Below are 27348 nucleotides of genomic sequence, written 5' to 3'. Positions count from 1 at the left end.
CCTAAAGAAGGACAGGGAGCGCGTGTAACGGCTGTGTCTCCTTGCACCTCGGTTCTCGAATAGGGCCTCTCCATCCCTCATCGTCCGCGCCCCTGCGTGGGCTGGGCGTGTCGTGTTCTCATACTGGCTTTGCGGCTGGGCCCACACTGTCTAGCCTCCCCGCCTCGGTCCCCGGCACCTAGCCCCTGCCCTGTCGCCCAGCCACCGGAGCGGTGACCACTCGTCCCACCGTTCCTTCGTGGCCACCGCTGCCGGCACCATGGGCAGTGAACAGAGCTCCGAGGTGGAGAGCCGACCCAACGATCTGAACTCCTCAGGTCGGTGTCCTAACCTTCCACCCTCTTCTAGCCGGCCCTGTCTGCTTGTGAAGCGGACTGCCACCCAGCCTTGAGGGGAACCACAGGAATCCCTTACCATACTTTTTTCTTCTTTTAAAAAAAAAAAAAAAATTCACCATTTGCCTTAGCCTTGATGCCCCCATGGAAGTGGGTGCCTTTGACTACAAGCTAAACCAGTGTGGGCGCACATACCCATTAATAGTTTCTCCCAGCTTTGGCCCAAATTTTGAAAGACTGACCTATTTAATTTTGGGCTTTAGTACTCACTATTAGCATAGTGAAATTTAGCTCATAGAGTGGATGGATTCTAGACAGATTTTGAAAAGGTTATGTTGTTAAGTGCCGTTGAGTCGATTCCGACTCATAGAAACCCTGTATAGGGTTTTGTTTTGTTTTTAGCTAATAGCCTATGCATATGTGACACAGAAAGGATAATTGGATTCGCCTATTTTAGTGGCACTTAGAGGAGTCCCTGAATATTATACAAAAGATTAATGTTATTGACTGTTAACCAAAAGGTTAGAGGTTTGAGTTCAACTAAATATACCATGTAAGTGAAGCCTGGTGGTCCACTTCTGAGAAATCGATCATTGAAAATCCTATGTTATCAGGTGCCATCAAGTTGGTTCCCATCCATAGCGACCCTGTGTAGGGTTTTTGAGGAGTAGCTGGTGGGTTTAAACAGTCGACCTATGGTTCAAACCGAGCTTGTGGTCCAGTGCCTTAAATGTCTGTCACTGAAAACGCTGTATAGGGGTTTTGAAGAACTGCTAAGCCTGAACCACTAGTGTTATGGTTCAAACGACTTTGCAGTCCACCACATTAACCCACCAGTGCCACACCAGGACTCCACAAAGGTCATAGAGATTACTTTTTAAAAATATTGATAATACGTTTTATTTTTATTATTTGTTTTGAGAAGGGATGTATAATAGGTGTATCGCCAATATGAATTCTTAGGTTGAGGTGGTATGCTCATTTCCATAAATGATTCTTCCCTCAGAACATAACTTGGCTCTCTTCCTATAACCCAGCACATGTACTGTTATTTTCCTCTGTAAATACTTTTTTGTTAGGTTTTTCTCAGTATTTGACATAAGAATGGGGAGAACTATTGTGCCTGGAATAGAGAGTGTGCTCAATAAAGAAAATAGGCTACTTATTTGAAGGCTATTTATTTGCCCTTTTTATTTATTTATTTTTGTTATCCACAAAACTCTGGCTAACTGGGAATGCTTTAGGCAAGCACTGGGTTCACCAAGCCAAATGGGGTTAAATCTTTGCCTAAAAGTTGCCCCTGGACATTGAACTGCTCAGTTCTTGTAAATCAGAAATGTAGAATTTAACAGATGGTGGTCCACACTGAAGGATTTTCTTCAGGATTAGTTCAGACCTGCATTTTGGGGGCTAGATTGTAATAAAATTTAATGGTGATCAGCATTTGGCTTTGCTACATTCATCTATTTTGTGGAAGGTCCACAATGCTGTATCTGTTATGACAAATACAGTAGTCATTGCTATCTCTTCCTTTCTTGCCTCTATGGCAGATAAGAACCATATTTTGGGAAGAGATAATGGCATTTTTTAAACGTGTTTGCTTTCTAGCTAACAACAGCATAGGTTCATTCCTAGTGTTAGAATTTGTCTATTTTCTTCTGGGCCAAGTATTTTATGTACATTTACATTTAATCAATACAATAACCCTAATACATAGAAAAGGTTGTTGTTGTTAAGTGCCGTTAAGTAGGTTCCAATTTATAGCTTCCTTCTATAGGGTTTCTGAGGAGCGACTAGTGGGTTTGAAGAGCCAACCTTTCAGTTAGCAGTCCAGTGCTTATCCTACAGGGCCACACTAGGACTCCATAGAAAAGGTGGTGGTTCTGGTGTGCCATGGAATCATAGTAACCCTGTAGAGAGTTTCCGTAAATCTTTATGGGAAAAGAATGCCTCATCTTTCTCTGGAGGAAACTGCTGATCGTGCGCTTAGCAGCCTGAGTCCTACCCTCTTCGTTATCAGAGCTTCTTATAGAAAAGGTTTTTTGTTGTTGTTAGGTGTCATTGAGTCAGTACCGATTCATAACGACGAAACACTGCCAGATCCTGGGCCAACCTCACTACTGTTGCATGCTTGAGACCATCGATACTGCCACTTGGCCAGTCCATCTCGTTGGGGCGCCTTCTTTTTCTCTGTAGAAAAGGTTGTTGTTGTTATGTGCCATGGAGTTGGTTCCAACTCATAGCAACCCTGCACAGGATTTCCGAGGCTATAAATCTTTACGGGAGCAGAAAGCCTCATCTTTCTCCCGCGGAACAGCTGGTAGTTTCGAACTGCTGACTCTGAGATTAGCAGTCCGATTCATAACTACTACGCTACCAGAGCCAGAAGCTAGAAAATAGTGAAGTAGGCTTTCTTAATTGTTTGGGGAAGATGGACTCATACTTAATTTGTATCAGGAAAAATTTCTGGCATGAAATTTTTAAAACATGGAGTAATTTACCTGATGCGATTAAGAAATCTTTCTTGAAGAATAGTAAAAATAGTAGAGATCCTAAAAGAGTGAATGCTAATCTACAGGAGACCTTACCTTCAGGAAGCAGAGCAGTTCTTTGGTATCTCTGGATGGACCTTTTAGGCTTGACTATGATGTACATTAAATTTGCAAATACTAATGTCTAGAGTGTAGAACACTTTACAGCTTCATTCTTGCCCCAACCAAGGAGCTAACTGGCGATAGGAGGATGTTTGGTCTTAGAAGTCCTTTGTAGTTTGAATCACTTAGCTCCAAATGGACTACAATCTCTTAAGGGACCTGAAATTGACTTGCTTGTCCAGCAATACTCCAAATTTCTGAATTTTGTAATTAGGTTTAGAATGGATTTAGTAGCAATTTCTGCCCTTCTTGGACTACGATATCTATGACTTGAGAGTGAGATGGCTGGAGCCTCAGGAATGGACTCACTGTATTGGGTTGAGTAGCAGAGGTTTTTCCCCATGATTAGGATGTGTGGCGCTGTGGGTTAATGTTCCAGACTGCAAAGCCGTTTGAACTGCAAGGTCAGCAGTTCAAGCTCACCAGCTACTCCTTGGAAACCCTATACAGGGTCACTATGCATCGGAATAGACTCAAGGGCACCTAACAACAACAGAATGTATTAAGGAACTCTGATAGTGTAGTGGTTACGAATTGGGCGGCTAATCTCAGAGTTAGCAGTTTGAAACTACCAGCTTTTCCGCAGGAGAAAGATGAGGCTTTCTGCTCCTGTAAAGATTTACTGCCTCGGAAACCCTGCACAGGGTCTCTATGAGTCAGAACCAACTCCATAGCACATAACAACAACAACAGGATGTATTAGGAGTCCTGGTTTGGCGGTAGGATAAGTACTGGGCCATAAAGTCTGTTTGAACCTCAAGGTTGGAGTTCAAACCTCATATCCATATACAGGGGTACAATGAATCAGAATTGACTGGACAGCACTTAACGAAATAAACAAAACAAAAGGACCTATTAAGGAACCTTGATGGTGTAGTTGGTTACATGGACTGTTAAACTGCAAGGTCAGCAGTTTGAATCCACCAGCCACCTCACAGGAGAAAGATGAGGCTTCCTGCTTCCAGAACGATTTACAGCCTTGGAAACCCTACCCATACAGTGTCACTATGAATCAGAACCGACTCGACAGCACTCAACTACCACATCCACCCCCGGTATCTATTGGACACATCTGACCTGTGGTAGTATGGCTAGACAGCTTTGCAACTCCAGTGTAACAGGGATGAGCCATGTGCAACAGTTACTCAGACCTTCATTTCCTTTCCTAAATACCTTTCTACTATTACTGATTGTGGGCAAGTCACAGACAAGTTTAGTTCCTTCATATTCTTGGTAATAAAATGAGACACATGCTAGGGGAATCAATGATGTAAAGATTATAAACACATTGTTACCTTAATAATAAAATATTTTTTCATCGCAGAAGCATACATACATGTTTTATGTTCCTGTAATATTTGACTTTTTGAAAATAGAAAGTAGAAGTCCCCCATAATTCATCCTTCCTTAGCCCCCACTGCAAGATAACTACAATTTGCATTTTGTTGAGTAAATGTGTTCTTTTTAATGACTGCACTGAAAACATTTTTGTGAGGCAGAGGGGCCTGGCTAACATGTATCTCCTGAGCAGTGTAATTTGTTTTTTTCAGTGACCCCTTCTCCAGCTAAGCACAGAGCCAAGATGGATGATATAGTGGTTGTAGCTCAGGGCTCCCAGGCCTCACGGAATGTCAGTAACGACCCTGATGTCATCAAGTTGCAAGAGATTCCAACCTTCCAGCCACTTTTGAAAGGTAAGAGGTTCCATTTTGCTTTATGTGAACTGGAGATTTTGTAAAGCCCATTACTCTCTCCCTGGATTCCTTCATCTGCTTTAGGCTTTTGCTTAATTGGCATCTTTTAATTATTTAAATTAATTTGCTTTATTTTCAGTGAAGCCTTCTTTGCTCCATTTAAAACTGCAGCCTGTTGCCCTGCTTACTTTTCTATCACCTAATCACCATTGACCTACTGCATAATTGGTTTACTGTTTGTATTTCTCTGCTAGACTGTGAGCTGTATGATGGCAGTAACTTTATATGTTTTGTTGTCCTTGTTGGATCCCAAACCCTTGGAATAGAGCATGGTGCAAAGTAGGGACTGAGTGATGAATGAATGAGTGAATGTTGGAGTTGGCCTATCAGAAAAAGGAATACCATTGCCTCTGATGTGGAGTATGGGTTGACTAATTCAGGTTCATGGAGAAAATCTCCATGACTACTGATAAAATTGTAATTAATCTTGGCAGCTGTCTTGAATGAGGGGAATGTGGTTGTTTGGTACAAACCATCAGCCCATCTGACTAGCATATATAGAGGTAGTTATTACCTTTTAATATGAAGGCCATAACTATTAACTTCATAATTCTGTTCAGTAGTGGAGATGATTTTCTATTAACTGAATGGGGTTTCTGCTATAGCAGAAGTTCCTCTCTTTGTCACTTCTTCCCTCTTCCCCAAGATTTTTTTTTAAATTGCTGTAGGATGTATACCAATTTAAAGCGACCCTATACGACAGAATAGGAAATCCTATACAGGGTCACTATAGGTTGGAACCAACCCGATGGCACTTAACAACAACAGCAACAACAACAACACTGTAGTTTCCAGGAGTCCTGGTGTGGCACTATAGGATAAGTACTATACTTTGACCATAAGGTTGGCAGTTCAAACCCACCAACTGCTCTTTGGAAACCCTCTGTAAAGTCACTATGAGTTGGAACTGACTTGACAGCAACAACATATGGTTTCCAATGCTGACTGCCTCATCTTTCTCCCAAGGAGCAGCTCGAGGATTTGAATCACTGATCTTTCAGTTAGCAGTTTAGTGTTTAACCACTGCATCACCAGTGTTCCTTTAAGATTAAAATGAAAAGAAAATGCATAACATTGTGTCTATTCTGACTCATAGTGACCCTGTGATGCTGGAAGCGTTGCCACTGGTGTTTTAATTACCAGCAGCGTCACTGAGGTGGACAGGTTTCTACTGAGCTTCCAGACTAAGCCAGACTAGGAAGAAGGAGAGACAGACTATTTCTGAATGTTTAGCTACTAAAAACATTATGAACATTGTCGGATATAGTGCTGAAAGATGAAAAATAGTATGAATAGCACCAGAATATTGTCAGATTTTGCACCTGATGTTTGTTGAGCCTCTCAAGTTGAAAGACACTCAAAATACAGCTAGAGAACATCTGTCTCCTCAAAGTAGAGTTGACAGTGATTATGCAAATTCAGAAAATCTTTCTGGACCTTCATTTGCTGACTAAGCACAACTCAAAATGAGGAGGAACAGCTGTAAACATCCATTAATAATCAGAACATGGAATGTACGAAGTATGAACCTAGGGAAATTGGAATTTGTCCACTACTGAAATTTGTCAGAAATGAAATGGAACATGTAAAGATCAGTATCGTAGGCATTAGTGAGCTGAAATGGACTGGTATTGGCTATTTTGAATTAGACAATCATATGGTTTACTATGGCAGGAACGGCAAGTTCAGGAGGAATGGCATTCATTATCAGATAGAATATTTCAAGATTTATCTTGAAGTATAATGCTGTCTGTGATAGGATAATATCCATACACCTCCAAGGAAGACAGTTAATACCATTGTTATTCAATTGTATGAACCAACCACAAAAGCCACTGATGATGAAATTGAAGAATTCTAGCAACTTCTTCAATCTAAAATTGATCAAACATGCAAAGATGTATTGATAATTTTGGTGATTGGAATGCAAAGGTCGGAAGCAAGATGAAGGTCAGTACTTGGAAAATATGCCCTTGGTGATAGAAACGATGCTGGATAGTGCATGATAGAATTTTGCAATACCTTTGACTTCTTCATTGCAAATACTTTTTTTTTAAATGACATAAAAGGCAACTACACATATGAACCTCACCAGATAGAATACACGATAATCAAATTGACTGCATCTGTGGACGAGATGGTAGAAAAGTTAAATACCATCAGCCAAAACAAGTTCAGCAGCAGACTGTGGAATAGCCCATCAATTGCTCATATGTAAGTTTAGGCTGAAGCTGAAGAAAATTAAAACAAGTCCACGAGAGCCAAAATATGACCTTGAGCATATTCCACCTGAATTTAGAGATCGTTTGAAGAACAGATTTGATTCATTAAACACTAAAGACCGAAGGCAGAAGAGTTGTGGGATGACATCAAGAACATCATACAGGACAAGAAAAAAGGAAAAGACCAGAATGGATGTCAGAAGAGACTCTGAAACTTGCTCTCCATCACAGAGATGGTAAAGCAAATGGAAGAAATGAGGAGGTAAAAGAGCTGAATAGAAAATTTCAAAATGTAACTTGAGGAGACAAAGTCAAATATAATAAAATGTGCAGTGACCTGGAGTTAGGAAACCAAAAGAGAACACACTCAGCATTTCTCAAGCTGAGGGAACTGAAGAAAAACTTCAAGGCTTGACTTGAAATATTGAAGGATTCTATGGGCCAGGATCGGACATTGTTTCGTTCTGCTGTGCATGGGGTCGCTATGAGTCGGTTCCGACTCGATGGCACCTGACAACAACAACAACATGGGCAAAATATTGAATGATGCGGAAAGCATCAAAAGAAGATGGAAGGAATACACAGAGTCGCTGAACCAAAAAACCATTTCAGGAGGTAGCATATGATCAAGAGCCAATTTCACTGAAGGAAGAAGTTCAAGGTGCATTGAAGGCATTGACAAAGAACAAGGCACTGGGAATTGATGAGATACAAATTAAAATCTGAACAAATTGACGTGGCAATGGAGGCTATGCCATGAAATTTGGAAGACAGTTACCTGGCCAACCATTTGGAAAAGATCCACATTTGTGCCCATTCCAAGTAGAGGTGACCCAACAGAATGTGGAAATCATTGAGCAATATCATTAATATCACATGCAACTAAAATTTGCTGAAGATAATTTATAATTAAAAAAATAATAATGGTACATGGATAGGGAACTTCCAGAAACTCAAACCATGTTCAGAAATGAACGTGGAACTAGGGATATCATTGGCTGAAGTCAGATGGATCCTGAAAGCAGAGAATACCAGGAAGATTTTATTTGTGTTTTAATGACTATGCAAAGACATTTGAATGTGTGAATCATGACAAACTATGGATAACTTTGTGAAGAGTAGGGATTCCAGAGCATTTGATTGTGCTCATGAAGAATCTGTACATAGAGGCAGTTGTTCGAACAGAACAAGGGAATACTGAATGGTTTAAAATCAGGAAAGGTGTATTCCAGTGTTGAATTCTTTCACCATACTTATTCAGTCTGTGTGCTGAACAAATAAGCCAAGAAACAGGATTATATCAAGAAGAGCAAGACTTCAGGACTTAAGGAAGACTCATTAACAGTCTATGATATGCAAATGATGCAACCTTGCTTACTGAAAGCAAAGAGAACTTAAAAAATTACTGATGAAGATTAAAGATCACAGCCTTCAGTATGGACTGTACCTCAATGTAAAGAAAACAAAAATCCTCAATAGTGGGCCAGTAGATAACATCATGAAAATCGGAGAATGGATTGAAGTTGTCGAAGACTTCATTTTGCTTTCATCCACAGTCAACACTCATGGATGTAGCAGTCAAGAAATCAATGTATTTCATTAGTCAAATCTGTTGCACAAGATCTCTTTAACATGTTCAAGAACAAAGATAGCAGTTTGAGGACTAATATGCATGTAACCCAAGCCTTGTTATTTTCAGTATTCCCATATGCATGTGAAAGTTGGCAATGAATAAGGAAGACTGTAGAAAAACTGATGCGTTTGAGTGATGATTTTAGAGACGAATATTAAAAGTACCATGGACTGTTGTAAGGAATATAAACAGATAAATCTGTGTTTGGACGAAGTACAGTCAGAATGCTCCTTAGAAGTCAGGATGGCAAGATTCATCTCTCATGCTTTGAACATATAATCAGGAGGAAGCAATCCCTGGAGAAGTACATTATGTTTATTAAATTGGAGTGTCAGCTAAAACGAGGAAGACCCCCAAGGAGATAGACTGACACCATGGCAGCAGCCTTGGGCTGCAGCATAACAACAATTGTGAGGATGGCCTGGGACCAGGCAGTATTTCGCTCTGTCTTGCATGGGTTCACTATGAATCGGAATGGACTCTACAGCACCTAACAAGAACAACATACAGCATCTCATTCTTCCTAGTACTTCATCTGTTTTACAGATGAGGAAATTTAAACTTTCAATCTGTTCCCCATAGGATTGAGGGTTAAACTCTGGTAACTTTTCTGCCTCTTATAGAAAGCAGTGGAGCCCTGATGTGGCGCTGGACTGCAAAGTTGGTTTGAACTGAAAGGTTGGAGGTTCAAGCTTACCAACTGCTCCTTGGAAACCCTATACAGAGTCACCATGGGTCGGAACCAACTCAGTGGCACTTAGCAACAACAACAGCAAATATAAAACAATATGGTATGTTCTATTACCTGTCTTCATATTAGTTTTCATATTTTAGAGAATGATGTGATTGTCTGAAGAAGCCAAATTAATGAAATTTCCATCTCCACATGTTCTGGTTTTGGGCATGGTACAATCAGATTAAACAACATAGCTTTTAGTCTTAGAAACTTAGCGCTGAATGCTTATTCTAGAAGCCATTTCTTCTGGAGTTGCAGGTCATCCTGCCCAACAGTCATGGTTTTCATGCTTTTTTATTGTTGCTAGTTGTTACTGAGTTAATTCTGACTCCTGTCAGCAGAGTGCACCTGCTCCATAGGGTTTTCAAGGCAGATAACTAAGCCTGTTTTCTGAGGTGCCTCTGGGTGGATTTGAACCTCCAACTTTCTCTTAAGAGTTGAGCACTTAATCTTTGGACCCACCCAGAGACTCTACTTTTATGCTTCCATTTCCTATTAACTCTCTCATCTCCCCACCCAACCGCTCCTAAACTATCTCTGGTCCTGAGTGAAACCTTATGTTCCCATTTTAGGAAAATGTTTTTTTAAAAAAGAGCAAAACAAAATCTTCATAGTGTATTTAATAATTTTAGTTTTTCTTGTTTAGGCATATCAGAAAAATCATATTTATGATAATAAACTGATTAATAAAGGAAGCTTCTGGGAGAAGACTTGATCTCAGATTTAAAATCTTTACTCGGCACCCAAAAAGTGAATAATTAACATGATACTGTTAAAAGAACACTGGCCATCTGGGTTTTAATTGTGACTTAGCTACCAATTTGCTATGTTGCCTTGGCTTTGTTGTTCCACATCTTTGTTAAGAATGTTAAGAATAGATGCCAGATGGAGGAAAGCTGTTGAGAGGCAGGTTATGGTGATTGTGATTTGGGGTTTGGATAAGGAAGGTAGAGGAGTCTTCCAATTTTCAGACTAAAACATTGAGGCTCAGAGAGCTTCATTTAACTGCCTAAGGTCACACGACTCTAAGTAATAGTCCACCCTCAAGATGGCATCTGGACATCTAGTTTGAATCATCTTGAACATGAAATGATAAGACTCAGATTCCAACTCCAGCAAAGCCTATTGTGACATTCACTAGGCTGTAGTAGGAAATATGGTGGTAAGTTGGAGATTGTTTGGGTTTTAGGTGCAACATTTGTTGCAGAGCCTCCTGCTTTGACATTGTTCTGCCTGGTAATTTAAAGCCCTGCCGTCTGCCTGCTGGGCTGTTGCAGGGGCCACTCATCACTGTCGCCTTTGTCTTCTGATCTCTTTTTTCCCCTTTACTGCTTTCAGGATGAAACAATTTCTCAAAGTAGTAAAAAAGGCCACACAGTGAAGGCTGTACCCCCCAAGTTTGATTTCAGAAAGCTTTTATTCAAGTTAATGACAGTTTATTCTTTGGAAACAATATATGCAGTAATACACAGAGTTCACTATTGTTCCATAATGTCATATGATGTAATGCTGATGCTTGTGGGTGAGCTGCAGAGGCAGCGGCTGGGCGAGTTTGGGGCTATTCGTATGACTGAGGTAATGCTTGCATTTTTAATAAGCAAGCAGATTCTTTATTTGGTCTTAACTCCTTTGGGTAAATATGTCAGGGTATAATTTAATATAATGCCAAATGTGTATTCCTTTTTTTTTTTTAGGATTCTTTTTCAAAGCAGTTTCTGAATTAGTAATTTATTTGGAAATGTAAAACATTTAATGGAAAATGAAAGATTAGAAAATTAGAAAATAAATGGCCACAGCCAAACACAAAACAAAATGTAGTAGATTTTATGCAAATTTGTTAGATTCCTAGGGGTTAAACAATTCCTATAGATTTCTTACTTAGAATTCTACCAGTCATAGTTTTTAATGCCTCCCACCCTATTTTATGTCATTTTATAGATATGACATATTCACAGTAGAAATGCAACATTGTTAAATGTTTCATTTACAATAAAAGTTGTAGAACTAATTATTCTGTTCACCATGGGTGGATGAATATATGTGCACATACACACACGCATATGACATTCTCTGTAACTGACCTACGATTTTTGTTACTGACCTTGCATAAAACATAAGAGATTGTTTTACTGCCCAGGGAAGGGGTTGTCACTGATACCAACAAGGAAGATTAAAAGTATAAAATGTAGATGCTTAAGCCATACTAAGCCTCTTTGTTGGGAGCAGATTTTGATAATTAACAAGCCTGGAGCTTTTCTTGGTGGAGCAAACTCTCATGGGACAGCAGTGAAAAATACCTGAAATGTTGAGAATTGGTACTTGAGCTGAGGAAGAATGAAGTGAAGAAAAAAGGAACTAGATTTCAGATGATCACTTTCTTCACATCCTTCTCACCTACTAATCTGTTATCCAGACAGATAAAATAAAGATAGGAAAGCATTGCATTTTTCAGAAATGTGTCTCTAGCTGTCAGACCTTACCTCCCCGTTGGAAAATGCAATGCCAGAGGAGGGAAAGAGAGAATGGATTTTAATCAGAACCACTTTCTTCTCCGAGCAGCTTAAAGGTAACCTCTAAGTCTAGGGTTGATCCTAAGAGTTTGTTTACCCCAAATACCACATTTGAAATGTTGAAGACTCCTCAGCTGCTCTCTCTCTCTCCACGTCCTCATCTTTGCCTCCATCTCTGGTGTCGCTGCTTCTCTGGATAGGGTTTCACATTCGGCTCGTGCTCTTCTCCCTTGATGGTCCTAGGATCCTCTGTTCCTGGACTGCCAGATTAACTACTCTCCCCTTTTTGTTACAAAATTTCTACCTTTACAGTTGTGAGAGTTGCTATTAGTCATGATACTCACTGTTGAATCATAAGAATCTTACCTCATCTCCTTTCACCAGACCCATCTAGACAAGATGAAAACTGTCATAGTTCTTTGATTAACCTTTTAAATGTGATTGTAAAAGAACTGTTACCCTTTCTCAGCAGAGCAGGAAACATCAGTCATGGTAAACAGATTAAGATGATGAAGCTTCTTATAAGAGCAGCTTCACTATACCCCCCTTCATTCCAGTAAATTCTTTGCTTGCTTGTATCCATTCTTGACTCTTTCCATTAAATCTAAGAAAAAGGTATCTATGCCTTTTTGTGAAACTTAATACCTCTTCATTCTACTTTTTCCTTCCTTTGTTGGGACTTTGCTTCCATAGTTTGCTTCTCCCTAGCATCTAGAGTAGTAGTGGTAATGGTACATAGGGTTTCCAAGGTTGTAAATCTTTACAGGAGCAGAAGGCCTCATCTTTCTCCTGCAGAACTGCTGGGAGTTTCCAGCTGTTGACCATGAGATTAGCAGCCCAACTTGTAACCACTACACTGCCAGAGCGCCTCTTCCTGTGTAGTAGATCTCTTTTTTTCTGCTCGCATGTTCAGATTTTCCCATCTTTAAAGCATAACAAAAAAATGCTTTCTTTTGATTCCACTGCCCCTCATGGTTTCCATGGTTTCTTTTTTCTTATGTCTGCTGCCAAATGTACAGACTACTGTACATAACTACTATATGTTGTCCTTGCAACCTTTTCTTCCTCTTCCATTTTTTGAGGTTCTTGTTGTCAGACTCACATACATCGTTTCACCAACATATGCTTCTTTGGAGGTTTACCAGTGATCTCTTTCCCTGTCTGGAGTTTTTCTCAGCATACATCCTCCTCTCTCATATTTAGCATAGGTGTGTATCCAACTTGCTACACCTTTTTTTTTTTTTAATTTCTTGACCCCATGTGATTCTGTTTTTCTGTTTCACTTCTAGCCTCTGTTCTTCTCTTCACAACATTGCTTAGTGCTGTTTTGGAGAACCGAGGTTCTCATAGCTTTAAGCATTTTGAAATATAGACATCTAGATGATTCTAATCCTGTATTATCAGCTTTAACTTCTTGTCCTTTTTCTTTGACTGTGAACTAGTCAGTACAGTCAAATAGTGCTGTTTTAGAAGAACCCTGATGTTGTAATGGTCAGGTGCTTAGCTTCCAAATGGAAGGTTGGTGTTAGGAACCCACCCATGGCTCCATGGCAGGAAGACCTGGCAGTCTGCTTCTGGAAGGATTACAGCCAGAGAAGTCCTGTGGGCTCATGCTGTCACATGGGTAACTATAAGATTGACTCAATGGGACCTGACAACAACATATTGACAAATTCACCATGCCCCCTCGTCTTCCTATGTATGTATGTGTTTTTAAAATGAATTTCATTTACTTATTCAACAGACACATACAAAACCCTATATTCATTAGAGGAACAAGACACCTTTTTTGCCTTCTGCGCTGCTCAAACATGGCAAAGATGGCACAAGACCAGGCAGTATTGCATCGGTTGTGCATAGGTACCCTATGAGTTGGAACCAACACAACGGTACCTAACAACAGATGTTAACAACCACCTGGCTTCCCACTCAACCATGTTTGTTGGTTTTTCTGTGGTCCAGTGTATGCTCTATCTTGAAAGAATATTTTTATGTACATTTGAAAATAATGTATTCTGAAACTATTGGGTATAGTATTCTATAATTGTCAGTTGAGTTCAAGTGTGGGGTTGATAGTGTTCATATTTTCTATATATTTATAGAATTTTAAGTATTCTATCATTCACCGAAAGAGGGATATTAAAATCTCCAGCTATGTTTATGAATTTGTCTTTTCTTCCTTTAAATCTGTCAGCTTTTGCCGTATGCATTTTGGAGTCCTGTTACTAGGCACATATGCATTAGTGATTATGACCTGTATATTATTATGAAGCATCCTTATACCTATTTTAAAGTCAATTCTGCTTTGCATTAATATAGCTACTTTGGCATTCTTTTACTTACTGTGTGTATAATATATCTTTTTTCCTTCTGTGTTTTACTTTTTGTATCTTTATATTTAAAATTCATCTCTTGTAGACAGCATGTAGTTGAGTTTTATTGTCTAGGGTTATGATTCACATTTTAGTTGGAGTATTCAGTTCATTTGTAGTCCCTGGGTGGTGAAAACGGTCAGCATGATTTTTACTAAGTGAAAGGTTGGCAGTTTGAGACCACCAGAGGTGCCTCAGAAAAAAAGACCTAGTACTCGACCTCTGAAAAATCAACCGTTGAAAACCCTTTGGGGAATAATTCTTCTCTGACAAACATGACTCGATGAGAACTTAAAATTTTTTGCTCTTCATTTTCTGCTTGAGCTGTATGCTTTTTTTTTTTTTTTTTAAGACACTGTTAAAATGCATATAACAAAATTTAGCACTTTATTCATTTTTAACTGTATACTTTAGTATCATTAGTTACATTCGCAATGTTGTACAACCAACCATTATCTTATTTTCAAAATCTTTTCATCACCCAAATAGAAGTAACTCCCACTCCCCCAATTCCCCTTCTTCTGTTGTTGTTTTTGTTGGGTGCCATTGAGTCAGTACCAACTCATAGCAATCCTGTGTACAACAGAGTGAAACACTGCCCAGTCCTGCGCCAACCTCACAGTCATTGCTATATTTGAGGCCATTGCTAGCATCACTGTGCCAACTCATCTAGCTGGTGGTCTTCCTCTTTTTCTCTGACCCTCCACTTTGCCAAACATGATATCCTTCTCTGGGGACTGGTCCCTCCTGATAACATGTCCAAAGTATGAGAGACAAAGTCTGGCCATCTAGGCTTTGAAGGAGCATTCTGGCAGTACTTCTCCCAATAGATTGGTTTGGCAACCTGGTATTTTTTAATAATCTCCTCCAACACCGTAACTCAAATGCATCAATTATTCTATGGTCTTCCTTATTTACTGTCCAACTTTCACATGCATATGAGGTTATTGAAAATAGCATGGCTTGGGTCAGGTGTACCTTAGTCCTCAAGCTGACATCTTTGCTCTTCAACATTTTCAAAAGGTCTTGTGCTTAATGCAATATACATCATTTGATTTCTTGACTGCTGTTTCCATAAGTGTTGATGGTTGATCCAAGCAAAATGAAGTCTTTGACAACTTCAGTCTTTTCTTCATTTATATGGATGTTGTTTATTGGTCCAGTGGTGAGGATTTTTGTCTTCTTTACATTGAGGTGCAATCCATACCAAAGGCTGTGATCATTGATCTTTATCAGTATTTTAAGTCTTCACTTTCAGCAAGCAAGGTTGTATCATCTGCATATCGCAGGTTGTTAATGAGTCTTCCTCTAATCCTGATGCCACAGTTTTCTTCATATAATCTAGTTTCTCGGATTATTTGCTCAGCATACAGAATGAATAAGCATGGTGAAAGAATGTAACTCTGGCGCACACCTTTCCTAATTTTAAAGATGTTCCCTTGTTCTGTTCAAATGACTGCCTCTTGATCGATATTCAGGTTCCTCATGAGCACAGTTAAGTGTTCCGGAATACCTGTTCTTTGCAATGCTATCTATCCATAGCCTGTCGTGATCCACACAATCAAAAGCCTTTGCATAATCAATAAAGCACAGGTAAACATTTTTCTGATATTCTCTGATTTCAGCCAATACCCATCTGACATCAGCAGTGATATCCCTCATTCCACATCCTCTTCTGAACCTGGCTTGAATCTCTAGTAGTTCTCTGTCAATGTATGGTTGCAGCCATTTTTTAATTATCTTCAGGAAAATTTACTTGCATGTGATATTAATGATATTGTTTGATGATTTCCATATTGTGTTGGGTCACCTCTCTTTGGTGTATAGTTCCCTCTTGAAAAGGTTGAACATCAACCATTTTTTTTTTTTTTTGGTACAGTGACTCTGTGTATTCCTTCCATTTTCTTTTGATGCTTTCTGCATCATTCAATATTTTGCCCATTGTTGTTGTTGTTGTTAAGTGCCATCGAGTCGGTTCCGACCCATAGCAACCCTGTACAGGGTTTCCAAGGGTATAAATCTTTACGGGAGTAGAAAGCCTCATCTTTCTCCCGTGGAGCGGCTGGTAGTTTCGAACCGCTGACCTTAACGTTCGCAGCCCGATTCGTAACCACTACGCTACCAGAGCTCCTTATATATATATATATTTTGCCCATAGAATCCTTCAATATTTAAAGTCAAGCCTTGAAGTTTTTCTTCAGTTCTCTCAGCTTGAGAAATGCTGAGTGTATTCTCTTTTGGTTTCCTAACTCCAGGTCATTGCACATTTTGTTATATTTGACTTTGTCTCCTCAAGTTACCTTTTGAAATTTCCTATTCAGCTCTTTTACCTCCTCATTTCTTCCATTTGCTTTAGCATCTCTGTGATGGAGAGCAAGTTTCAGAGTCTCTTCTGACATCCATTTTGGTCTTTTCCTTCTTTCTTGTTCTGTATGATATTCTTTATGTCATCCCACAACTCTTCTGCCTTCATTCAGTCTTTAGTGTCTAATGCATCATATCTTTTCTTCAGATGATCTCTGAATTCAGGTGGAATATGTTCAAGGTCATATTTTGGCTCTTGTTGACCTTTTAAAATTTTCTTTAGCTTCAGCCTAAACTGACATATGAGCAATTGATGGGCTATTCCACAGTCTGCTCCTGGCTTTATTTTAGCTGCTGATATGGAGCTTTTTTTTTTTTTTTTTCACAGATGTAGTCAATTTGAGGTCCATGTGCATAGTTTTTTTTTTTTTTTTTTTACCATTTCTTTCCACAGATGCAGTTAATTGGATTTCTGTGTATTCCATTTGGTGTATAGTCATCTTATCCTTCCTCTGGTATTCTCCAATCTGCTCTCTATATATGAATTTGCCTATTCTAGATACAAGTGGAATCACTCAATGTTTGCCTTTTTGTGTGTGTCTTATTTCACTTAACATAAATTTTCAAGGTTTATCCATATTGTAGTATATATTAGAACTTCATTTCTTTTTGTAGTTGAATATTCTATTGTATGTATATACTACAATTTTTATTCATTCATCTGTTAATGGACACTTTGGTTGTTTTCACCTTTTGATTATTGTGAATAATGTTGCATTGAGCATGGTCAGATAAGTATCTGAGTCCTGGTTTTCATTTTTTTTAGGTGTATACCTAGGACTGGCATTCCTGGGTCATATGGTAATTGTATTTTTAACTTTTTAAGGAACTGCCAGATTGTTTTCCACATGGTTGTATGCCGTATACTTTTGGTTCCTCTCATACTCTTTTCCTGCCTTCTTTTGGATCAGTTGAATATATTTTAGTATTCCATTTTAATTCCTCTGTGGGCTTTTTAGCTGTACTCCTTTGCATTATTTTATAGTGGTTGTTTTAGAAATTAAAATAATGTGTTCTTAATTTACCATAGTTCACTTTGAGTTAGAATTATACAAGGTGGCTTCAAAAAAGTTTGTGGATAATGAAATGAAAACATAATGGAATTTTCCCATGAACTTTTTGAAGCCCCTTATATTACGTCACATAAAATAGAAGAATGTTTTAATTCACCCCTACTTTTTTGTACTGTACTTGTCATATATACTACATCTCTATACATTAGAGGAGTCCTGGTGCGGTGCTGTGGGTTAATATGCTAGACTGCAAAGCCATTTGAACTGCAAGATTGGTGTTTCAAGCTCACCAGCTGCTCCTTGGAAACCCTATACAGGGTTGCTGTGGGTTGAAACTGACTTGACAGCATTTAACAGCAGCTATACATTAGGAGTCCTGGTGTGGTGCTGTGGATTAATGCGCCAGACTCCAAAGCTGTTTGAACTGGAAGGTCGGCCGTTCAAACTCACCAGCTGCTCCTCGGAAACCCTATACAGGGTCGCTAGGTTACAACTGACTCGACGGTACTTAACAACAACAACATACATTAGAAATCTTATAGTGTTTCTTAAGATATACCTGTAATTTTGGTTAAGACAATCAGATAGCTTTTAAAGAAATTACAAGAGGAAAAAAATAATGCATAGAATATTATATTTATCCACATATTTACCATTTCAAAAATTCTTTATCCTTTTCTGCAGGTTCAGGTTTTCATTATGTCTTATTTTTAATCTGAAAAATCTCTTTTACCATTTCTTGTAGTGCAAATTAATGGCAAATTAAAATAATTAAGCCATTCTTTTTGTTTGTCTGAAAATCCTGTTTCCCCCCAGTTACTCCAGTATAAAGTTTAAGTATTTTGAAGGGAAAAAATTCTGTGAACCCTAATTTTTTAATCTACTTTCACCTGTTATGACATCAATTGCTGTTTCTTGTTTAAATTAATTACACTGTAATGGCTGCTGGGAGTGCAGTGGCTCTGTAGGGTAAGCACTGGACTGGGAACCACAAGGTCAGCAAATCGATCCCACCAGTAGTTCTTCAGAAGAAAGATGAGACTTCCTGTTTCGGTAAAGATTTATAGCCTCGGAAACCCTATCTAGTGTCGTTATGAGTCAGAACCAAATCTGTGGCGCTTAACGGCAAATGGTTACTGAAAGGTGATTTTTAAATTTTCCAATTCCTTCTGCATTTTTCACTTTGTATTCTACTTCTGTAAGGAAGAATTTTTTCTTGTTTATTTATTTGCTCATGTATTTCTCTGTGGAACAGTGGACTCCTCTGTTATTCACTGGATTATAATGTATTACTATCATAATTTATTTTGAATTGCAAAATGCTCCAAATTTGGTCAGTTGTAGTGCCTTCAGTCTAGCTTCCTGTGCCCTTTTGATATATTTCATTATTCTTTGAGCATGTCTTTCTTGTCTGGTACAACATAATGTCCCAGACATAATGTTCCACAGACTTAACTTGTTTTCCCCTGGCGCCAGTCCTAGAATCAGCCTTTTCTTCAAGGAACCCTTGTTCTATTAATGAAGAATGGTATTTAGAAACCAAAATCTGGCACTAAATGTATTCATAACTATTGAGGTGTCATGACTGCCAGCCACTGTCAGTGAACATAGATAGCTAAGAAATACACATATAGGTATGGGCATCTGTTTGTATATAGACATATTTACACCTATATTTCTATATTTACCCAGGTATGTTGAAAATGATGAGTTTACACTACTATGCTCTCTTGTTGTTAAGTGCCATCAAATCAATTTTGACTTATAGTGATCCTGTATAGGATTTTCAAGGAGTGACTGGTAGGGTTGAACCACTGACCTTGCAGTTAGCAGTCCAGTGCCACACCAGGACTCCAGTATGCTGTTGTTGTTGTTAAGTGCTGTCGAGTCAGTTCCGACCCATAATGACCCTGTACAGGGTTTCCGAGGCTATAAATCTCACGGGAGCAGAAAGCCTCATCTTTCTCCCACGGAGCAGCTGGTATGTGCTCTTAAATATGTGCGTTTGAGTGTTGTTGACCGTCCAAACCATAGGCTCTGACGATCAGACTTTAGCTACCTAGTAGACATAGCAAACTGTCCCTCATCTGATTATTCAGTAATGCTTGTTAGTAATCTCATACGTGAGCCTTGGATATCCACAGACAAATGTAAAAACCTTCCCTAAAAGCCAAGACTGTAAATTCCAAAAAGGCAAGTCCCCCCCCAATCCAAAAAAAAGCTAAAGAGGATAGAGAGAAACACTGTTAACTGATGATATATGGAGGGGATAATAATCAATGTAATGAAACAAGCTATATGAATGGTTGAATGTGAAGCTGATGATGTGCCCTGTAAACTTTCACTCAATCCAAAATAAAAACATTTAATTAAAAAAAAAATATGTGTGTTTGTAGTTTTTTATCAAATTTCAAATTGTTTTGGCTATTTCTTCAAATATTTTCCTGCCCCTACCTCTTCTTTTGCAGACTCCAGTTTTTATGTTAATCTACCTTATTTTTTTTTACTAATCACTGATACCCCTTTCACATTTTTTTTCTCCTGTCCCACGTTCTGCTGTGTAAATTCTAAATGCTTTAGAATTTACAAACTTCATCTTCAACCCAGTGAGGTTGCTGTGATCTTTTTGGAGTTCCTTTGGCCTCTGTCCTAGAAATTGCCTTTACACCATCAGTTGGGACAGTCACAGGACTCACTTCATTAGTTTCTGTTCTCTCAGGAGTCACAGTACTGCACCACCTGTCACAATTTCTCAAAGTAGTAGTTTCATATATTTTGTCTGGTTTTCTAGTTCCTTGTGACTGGAGGCATAATAACAGTTCATCTTTCATGAATTGGAGCAAAAGTCCTCCAAAAAACTTTTTAAATTAATCTTTTTCTGCCCATTATCACTCATTTCACTTTGTTTAACAGCCTTTGATTACTACATTGGGCATTCATTTATACAGTGTGTTGGTAAACACCCTCCAAATGCTAAGTAGTTTTCCAGACAGCAGACATAGAAAAAAATATAAAACATGATTGTAGCTCTTTAAGAGTTTATAGTTTTGTGAGTGATTTAGACAGGTAAACAACTCTTCGCAATATGAGTAATACTGGCCATATTCCCGAAAGATGAGGCATGCAGAGAGGCAGAATCATTAATTTGGCCTGCCTGTTTGGGTCAGTCTTCACAGAATCTGAGTGACATTTGAGCTGTACTTTCAAGGATTCATAGAAGGTAGCTCTGTGGAGAAGACAGGAACAGGGGGAGGGTTTTCCTGGTTTAAAAAGTCTTCTATATAAATAAAAAAAAGTATAGAAAGATATAAAAAAAATTCCTGATCAAAATGATAGGAGGGATGGACTGCTTTGGTTTTATTTTCATGGTCTAGATACTTAACGGTCATACAGGCAAAAATCTAATTTTAATTTGAAGTTGTATAAGACATTAGCTTAATTGGATTGATTAACTCTCAGATAGTTTGTGTTTGTGTACTAATTATTCACCATTCTTTTTTTCTCCTTCTGAAATTTTATTTTTCATTATATTCTGAATTTAAATAAAATTTACACAATTTGCTTTTGCTAGTACCAAAGACTACAATCTCTCTAAGCACTATAATTTTCTTCCTTAGCTAACTGATTACTCCTGGAGTATGACAGTGAAGATAGATTCTTATATATTTCCTTTTAAGGTTCTGATTTGCCATAGTTAACTCTAAGTGACAGCTTAGAATCATTCTAAAACTGAGTACTATAAAATTCTGTCAGTCATTACAGTATTTTTAGTTTTCTAAAAATCACATATAGAAATTCTTCCATTTTTAAGCAAACTAACATTGCACAGTGAAATGTTTATTTTAGGAAAGCTGAGACTTGAATAGTGTTTGTTCCAAGAAGTTTAAAAAGTTTCCATTGCCACTCCCTTCCCTGATTTTAACTGATTATTGAACATATTGATTTAATGTTAATTTTATAGTATTTAGAATTGATAATAGATAAGGTTTTTCACTTCCTGGGCCAAAGTGAAAAGTTAAATGTTCTTTTTAGAACTGTGCTGTTTCTGAAAAGAGCATAGAGGGAGGGGACTTCAAAAACTTTGTGGAAAAATTCTACTACCTTCAATTCCATTTTTTCATGAATTTTTGAAGTTCCCTTGTATATTCATATATTTGTTTAAACAGATACATGGAATTCTTGCAGCTCATGAGATATTTTTAGGCTAGAGATACGAAGACAAAAACAAAACAAAACATGATTTATTCTGTTAAAAAGCTCTCAGTCTAGTGAGAGAGACTGTTGTTAAGAGATAAATTGGGATTCAGCTGGGTAAGTTCTATAAATATAGTGTAACGTTTTAAGGAACCTCAAAGATACCATAGGTTATTCTCTATGAGACAGGCAGGAAAAGTTAACTAGAGCTGGAACAACTTAGAATTCATATTCATGATCTCAGTTGTAATTATTTCCAAAACTTTGTTGTCCATAAGAATCTACCTTATTTTTAAATGGCTGATTATAGGGCCCCAACCTCAGAGATGCCAGTAGGTTCAGGTGTTAATAAGACCCAGAAGTATTTTCAACTACCATTCCAGATGATTGTGAAGTGGACCACACTTTGGAAGACATTGAGCTAGATTAATAACTTCAATCCTACTTGAATCACAGAGCTGTTACACCAGTCATCTAAAATGATTTTAAACATTTAAAAAAGAGAGATGTGGTTATCAAAGAGTATTTTGAAATATATTTTGGGATGAGCTTTTTTATTGAACCATTTTTCACATTTAATGCCTGCACATTAAATTGTGGTGCTGTGGATCACCACTGGACTGTGAGTCAAAAGGTTAGAAGTTCAAACCTACTAGCTGCTCCTCGGAAACTGTATATAGGGTCGCTATGAGTTGGAACTGACTCATCAGCACTTTAACAACAACAACACATTAAGTTATGGACTTATTAAGGAATAATTGTTTGTAAAGTAATCTGTTAAAACAGCCAGAGATTTTCCAAATGTTCAAACATTCAGTTTTCCCACCACAATTTAGTTTCACAGGAAGCCAATGAAATGCAAAGTTGTATTTTAAAAAGTGAATTTGGATACTTATTTGTCCCTATGATGAAAATCATCAACCCAAATTTTTAAGCCTTTTTACTTTACATGTTTCTAAACATGTTTACTGAAATATGAAAGTATCAGTTAATTGCATGTAAACCAAAATGTTGTTTTGCTTTGTAATATTTTTGAAAAACACATCACAATAGGAAGTTGTGTTGCTTATATTCAGTCTTTTTCACTGAGGGCTTTTTCTATAACTTATAATTAAAATATTAGTGTCTTTTGTTTGAGTAAGCCTTACAACAATATTAATATTTACCAGTCTCAAGAGAAGGGAAAAAAAAGGTACATCCCATTGAGAGACATTAAGTTATGTAGACCAACTAGATATTACAATAGTGTTAATAAATAACATAGTTTTTTCTTATATCTTGTCATTTTTTGTAAGATTGTTGCTAGTTGCTCTTGAGCTGCCTCTGACTCATGGCGATCTAACAGAAAAATTGCTTCTGGAGCCTTTGCCATCTTCATGATTGTTGCTATGTTTATGTCTGTTGTTGCGCTACTGTGTCATTTCATCTTGTTGAGGGTTTCCTTCCTGTTTACCGCTGCTTTGCGAAACATGATGCCCTTTTCTAGTGATTGGTCTTTGCTTATGTTGTATCCAAAGTAAGTGAGCCATAGTCTTGCTTCTAAGGAACAATCCACAGGGTATTTAATATGCTTCCTCAGCGCCACAGTTTGAAGGCATCAGTTCTGTTGATTCATTTCTCATTGTCCAGCTTTTGTATGCATATTATGTGACTGAAAAGACAGGCATGGGTAAGGTACACCTTAGTGACCTTTTGGATTTTTAAAGTTTTAAAGAAGTGTGCTGCAGATTTACTTGATACAATATGCTGTTCCATTTCTTGACTCTACTTCCATGAATGCCAATTATGAATCCAAGTACAATGAAATCATCTACAGCTTACATTTTATGAGGCAGTACTATTTTTAATCTATACTTTTGCCACTAGATGTCACTAGACTAAAACAATTGGTAAGCGAATTAAAACTCCTTTAGCCTGTGACAATATTTTCAAAGGCCTTTGGTTAATTGAGAGGAGCCCTGGTGACACAGTGGCTAAACACTCAATTACTAACCAAAAGGTTGGCAGTTCAAACCCAGTAGCCACTATGTGGGAGAAAGGTGTGATATGTTTCTGTAAAGATAGCCTTTTCATTGCCCTGGAAACCCTATGGGGCAATTCTCCTCTGATCTATAGGATAACTATTAGTCAGAATGAACTCGACAGGCAATGAGTTTTAGTTAATTAAAGGGTTTCTAGTGGTATAGTGGTTACATGCTTGGCTGCTAACTGAAAGGTAGGAGGTTTGAACTCACCAGTCTCTTCAAAGGAGCTCTGGTAGCGTACTAATAGTCAGGCTGCTAACTGAAAGGTCAGCAGTTTGAAACTACCAGCAGTTCTGCAGGAGAAAGTTGAGGCTTTCTACTCCTGTAAAGATATACAGTCTTGGAAACCCTATGCAGGGTTGCTATGAGTCAGAACTGACTCCACATAACACCACCACCACCACCACCCCCAAAGGAGAAAGATGTGGCAGTTTGCTTCCATAAAAATGATAGCTTTGAAAATCCTACTGGGCAATTGTAGTCTGACCTGTAGAGTTGGGATGAGTCGGAATCAACTTCACAGCAATGAGTTTTGGTTAATTTTGTTTACTCTGTAATATCTGGATTTTGCATAAAACTCATTGTTGGCTTCAACCACATGATGGTTGAGAAATACACAATGGGTTTGAGTCATGGGTTTGAGTTAGTGGGTTTGGTGACATATTTGTAATCTGCAGTTAGTTATTTTGGAGTTATGGTGTGGTGCTGTAGGATAAGCACTGGACCACAAGGTCAATCTGAACTACAAGGTTGGTGGTTCAAATCCACCAGCCACTCCTTGGAAATCCTATGCAGCAGGGGTGGGGAATGTCAGGTCCGTGGGCCCTGCCAAGATAACCACAGTTCAGCCATCATATTGTTTTTCTTGTTGCTAAGTGCTGTCGAGTTTGTTCAAACCCATAGCTATCGTATTGTTGTTATTGTTAAGTGCCGTCGAGTTGATTCTGACCCATAGTGACCCTGTATAGGGTTTCCAAGGAGCAGCTGGTGAGCTTGAACCATGGACCTTGCACTTCAAATGATCTTGCAATCTGAAGCATTAGCCCACAGCCCCACACCAGGACTCCAACCATCATATTAGGGGTGAGTTAATGAAATGTTTGACCAAATATAACAGGGTAATATTTAAATTGATAATTTTGCATGGCCTGCAAATAGTGTTATAAATTTTGGCAGAAAAAAGTTTCCCTGCCCCAACTCGATGGAATTTAACAATACTCAAAGATTAGTTATTTTGATGACTATCAAGACAGAAAAAGGAGCTCTGGTAATGTAGTGGTTACGAATCGGGCTGCTAACCTCAAGGTTGGCAGTTCGAAACTACCAGCTGTTCCATGGGAGAAAGATGAGGCTTTCTGCTCCCGTAAAGATTTACAGCCTAGGAAACCCTGTACAGGGTCGCTATGAGTCAGAACTGACTCCACAGTACTTAACAACAACAGTCAAGACTAGAAAAGGGGGAAAAAAATAAAAACTGTCAGGAAACTTCCAATGGCTTTAATTTTTAAGAGATAAAAGCCTACTTTCATCCTATCACTGTACTCAGATATTTATTACACCACAGATTTCTGAAGCTTAGCATTGTACCTTAATCATTTTTAACTTCTCAGGGCCCTGCACAGAGCACGCCACTTGGTAATTATTCAGTCAGTGTTATTAAGCATTACAGTACTTTACTACATGTCATAGGCCACAAGTCCTCATCTGAAAAAGTCTCATTTGGGAGATAAGAATCTATGCAAGTATGAGGATAAGTTGTATTCACTTCACTGGTTTTATACCTTCAGACAACTTAAGACAGATAGGTAGAGAATTCTAAAGTGTTTCTACTTGCCTGATTTATTTACTACATCCCAAGCCATGGTATTTTCAATAACCTCATATGCATGTGAAAGCTGGACCATGAATAAGGAAGACCGTAGAAGAATTGATGCTTTTGAATTGTAGTATTGGAGGAGAATATTGAAAGTGCCATGGGCCGCCAAAAGAACCAAAGAATCCATTTTGGAAGAAGTGCAGCCAGAGTGCTCATTAGAGGCCAAGATGGCCAAACTTCGTCTCTCATACTTCGGATATATTGTCAGGAGGGACCAGTCTCTGGTGAAGGATATCATGTTTGGTAAGGTGGAGAGTCAGAGAAAAAGAGGGAGACCCCCAACGAGATGGATTGGCCAAGTGGCAGCATCGATGGACTCAAGCATGGCAACAGTAGTGAGGTTGGCCCAGGATCAGGCAGTGTTTCGTTCTGCTGTGCTGCATAAGGTTGCTATAGGTCGGTACCAACTCGATGGCACCTAACAACAACAACAACATTATTATGTTGCCAAGTTGCTCTTGGATTCATGGCAAGCCCACGCATAACAGAACAAAACACTGCCTGGCCTTCCACCACCTCCATGATAGGTTGCAGTTATGATCATTGTGATCTATGTGATTTTCACTGGCTGATTTTTGTAACTAAATTACCAGGCTTGTTTTACTAGTCTTAGTTTGGAAGCTCCACTGAAACCTGATCAGCATTGTAACAGTATGCAAGCCTCCATTGAGGAATGGGTGATAGCTGTGCATGAAGTGCAGTACCTAGAAATTGAACTTGAGTCTCATGAATGGAAGGCAAGGATTCTAACACTGCCTCTAATGACCTAAGCCTATAGTAAGCTAAAAATGTGTCACTAGATTTGTTGTGAGAATTTAAAAAGCAAAAGTCAAAGGTATTATATCTATAGGTGGTTAGGTTTTAAAGTTAGCTTATTTAAAATAAGCATATGTGTTGCTATAATTTCTACTATTCTAGCTCTTTACCAAATTTGTACTTTTTAGCTTCACACCTCTTTCAGTTTTCTATGTAATACATAAGAAAAAAGGACTTTGAAGCTAGTTGCATCTGTATGTGAATCCCAACTTTGGATTCATTAGCTGAAAAACCTGATCAAATTATATCACTTTTGGTTACTGCTGCAACATTTTTATACAGTAAGTGTATTAGTGAGGTTAGGTTTTTTTTTTTTAAATTTAGGGAGCATGTATTTTAATCTGCTGGAAACAATCCTGTCTGTCGAATGGGGAATGGATAGATAAAATGCCATAGACCCATATGATGGAAAGTACTTAGAGCCAAAAAAGAAACGAACTACTGATTATTGCTACAACATGGATAAACTACGAAAACATTATCTTTGGCTTCAGGAGAGACAAACTGAAGGTGATGAGAGCCCAGAGCAGGATTGTTGTTAGGTGTGTTGAATCAGTGTCGATTAACAATAGTTCACAGAGTAGAACTCCCCCATAGGGTTTTTTTGGTTGTGATCTTTTCTGAAGCAGATCACCAAGCTTTTCTCTCACAGCAAAGCAGGGAAGTAGCAGAGGCATTAGAGGAAAAGAAAAGTAATATGGAAGGTGATTTGATCCAGCTGAAAATCATGAGATGACTAAGAGGACCATATCAACATATTTTCAAGTTTGCAGTTAATCCCTACCCGTACGGAGTCCTGGTATAGCCTGGTGAGTTAATGTGGCAGACTGCAAAGCCGTTTGAAC

The 27348-nt window shown here is 38.4% G+C and overlaps 1 protein-coding gene across 1 annotated transcript in view; it reads left to right on the top strand.

Moving 5' to 3' along the window:
* The first annotated feature begins 231 nt into the window (after positions 1 to 231).
* Positions 232 to 27348, top strand: part of LOH12CR1 (loss of heterozygosity, 12, chromosomal region 1) — a 140453-nt gene continuing 113336 nt past the window's right edge. Inside the window, exons 1-2 of the mRNA XM_006866053.1 lie at positions 232 to 317; positions 4540 to 4683. Coding sequence (XP_006866115.1) covers positions 260 to 317; positions 4540 to 4683 — 202 coding nt within the window. The 5' untranslated portion in view covers positions 232 to 259. The remainder of the gene's footprint in view (positions 318 to 4539; positions 4684 to 27348) is intronic.

This window comes from Chrysochloris asiatica, unplaced genomic scaffold, assembly GCF_000296735.1.
Source record: "Chrysochloris asiatica unplaced genomic scaffold, ChrAsi1.0 scaffold00086, whole genome shotgun sequence".
NCBI lineage: Eukaryota > Metazoa > Chordata > Mammalia > Afrosoricida > Chrysochloridae > Chrysochloris > Chrysochloris asiatica.
The sequence above is the reverse complement of the archived record's forward strand: the minus strand, read 5'-3'. Positions and strand labels throughout refer to the sequence as shown.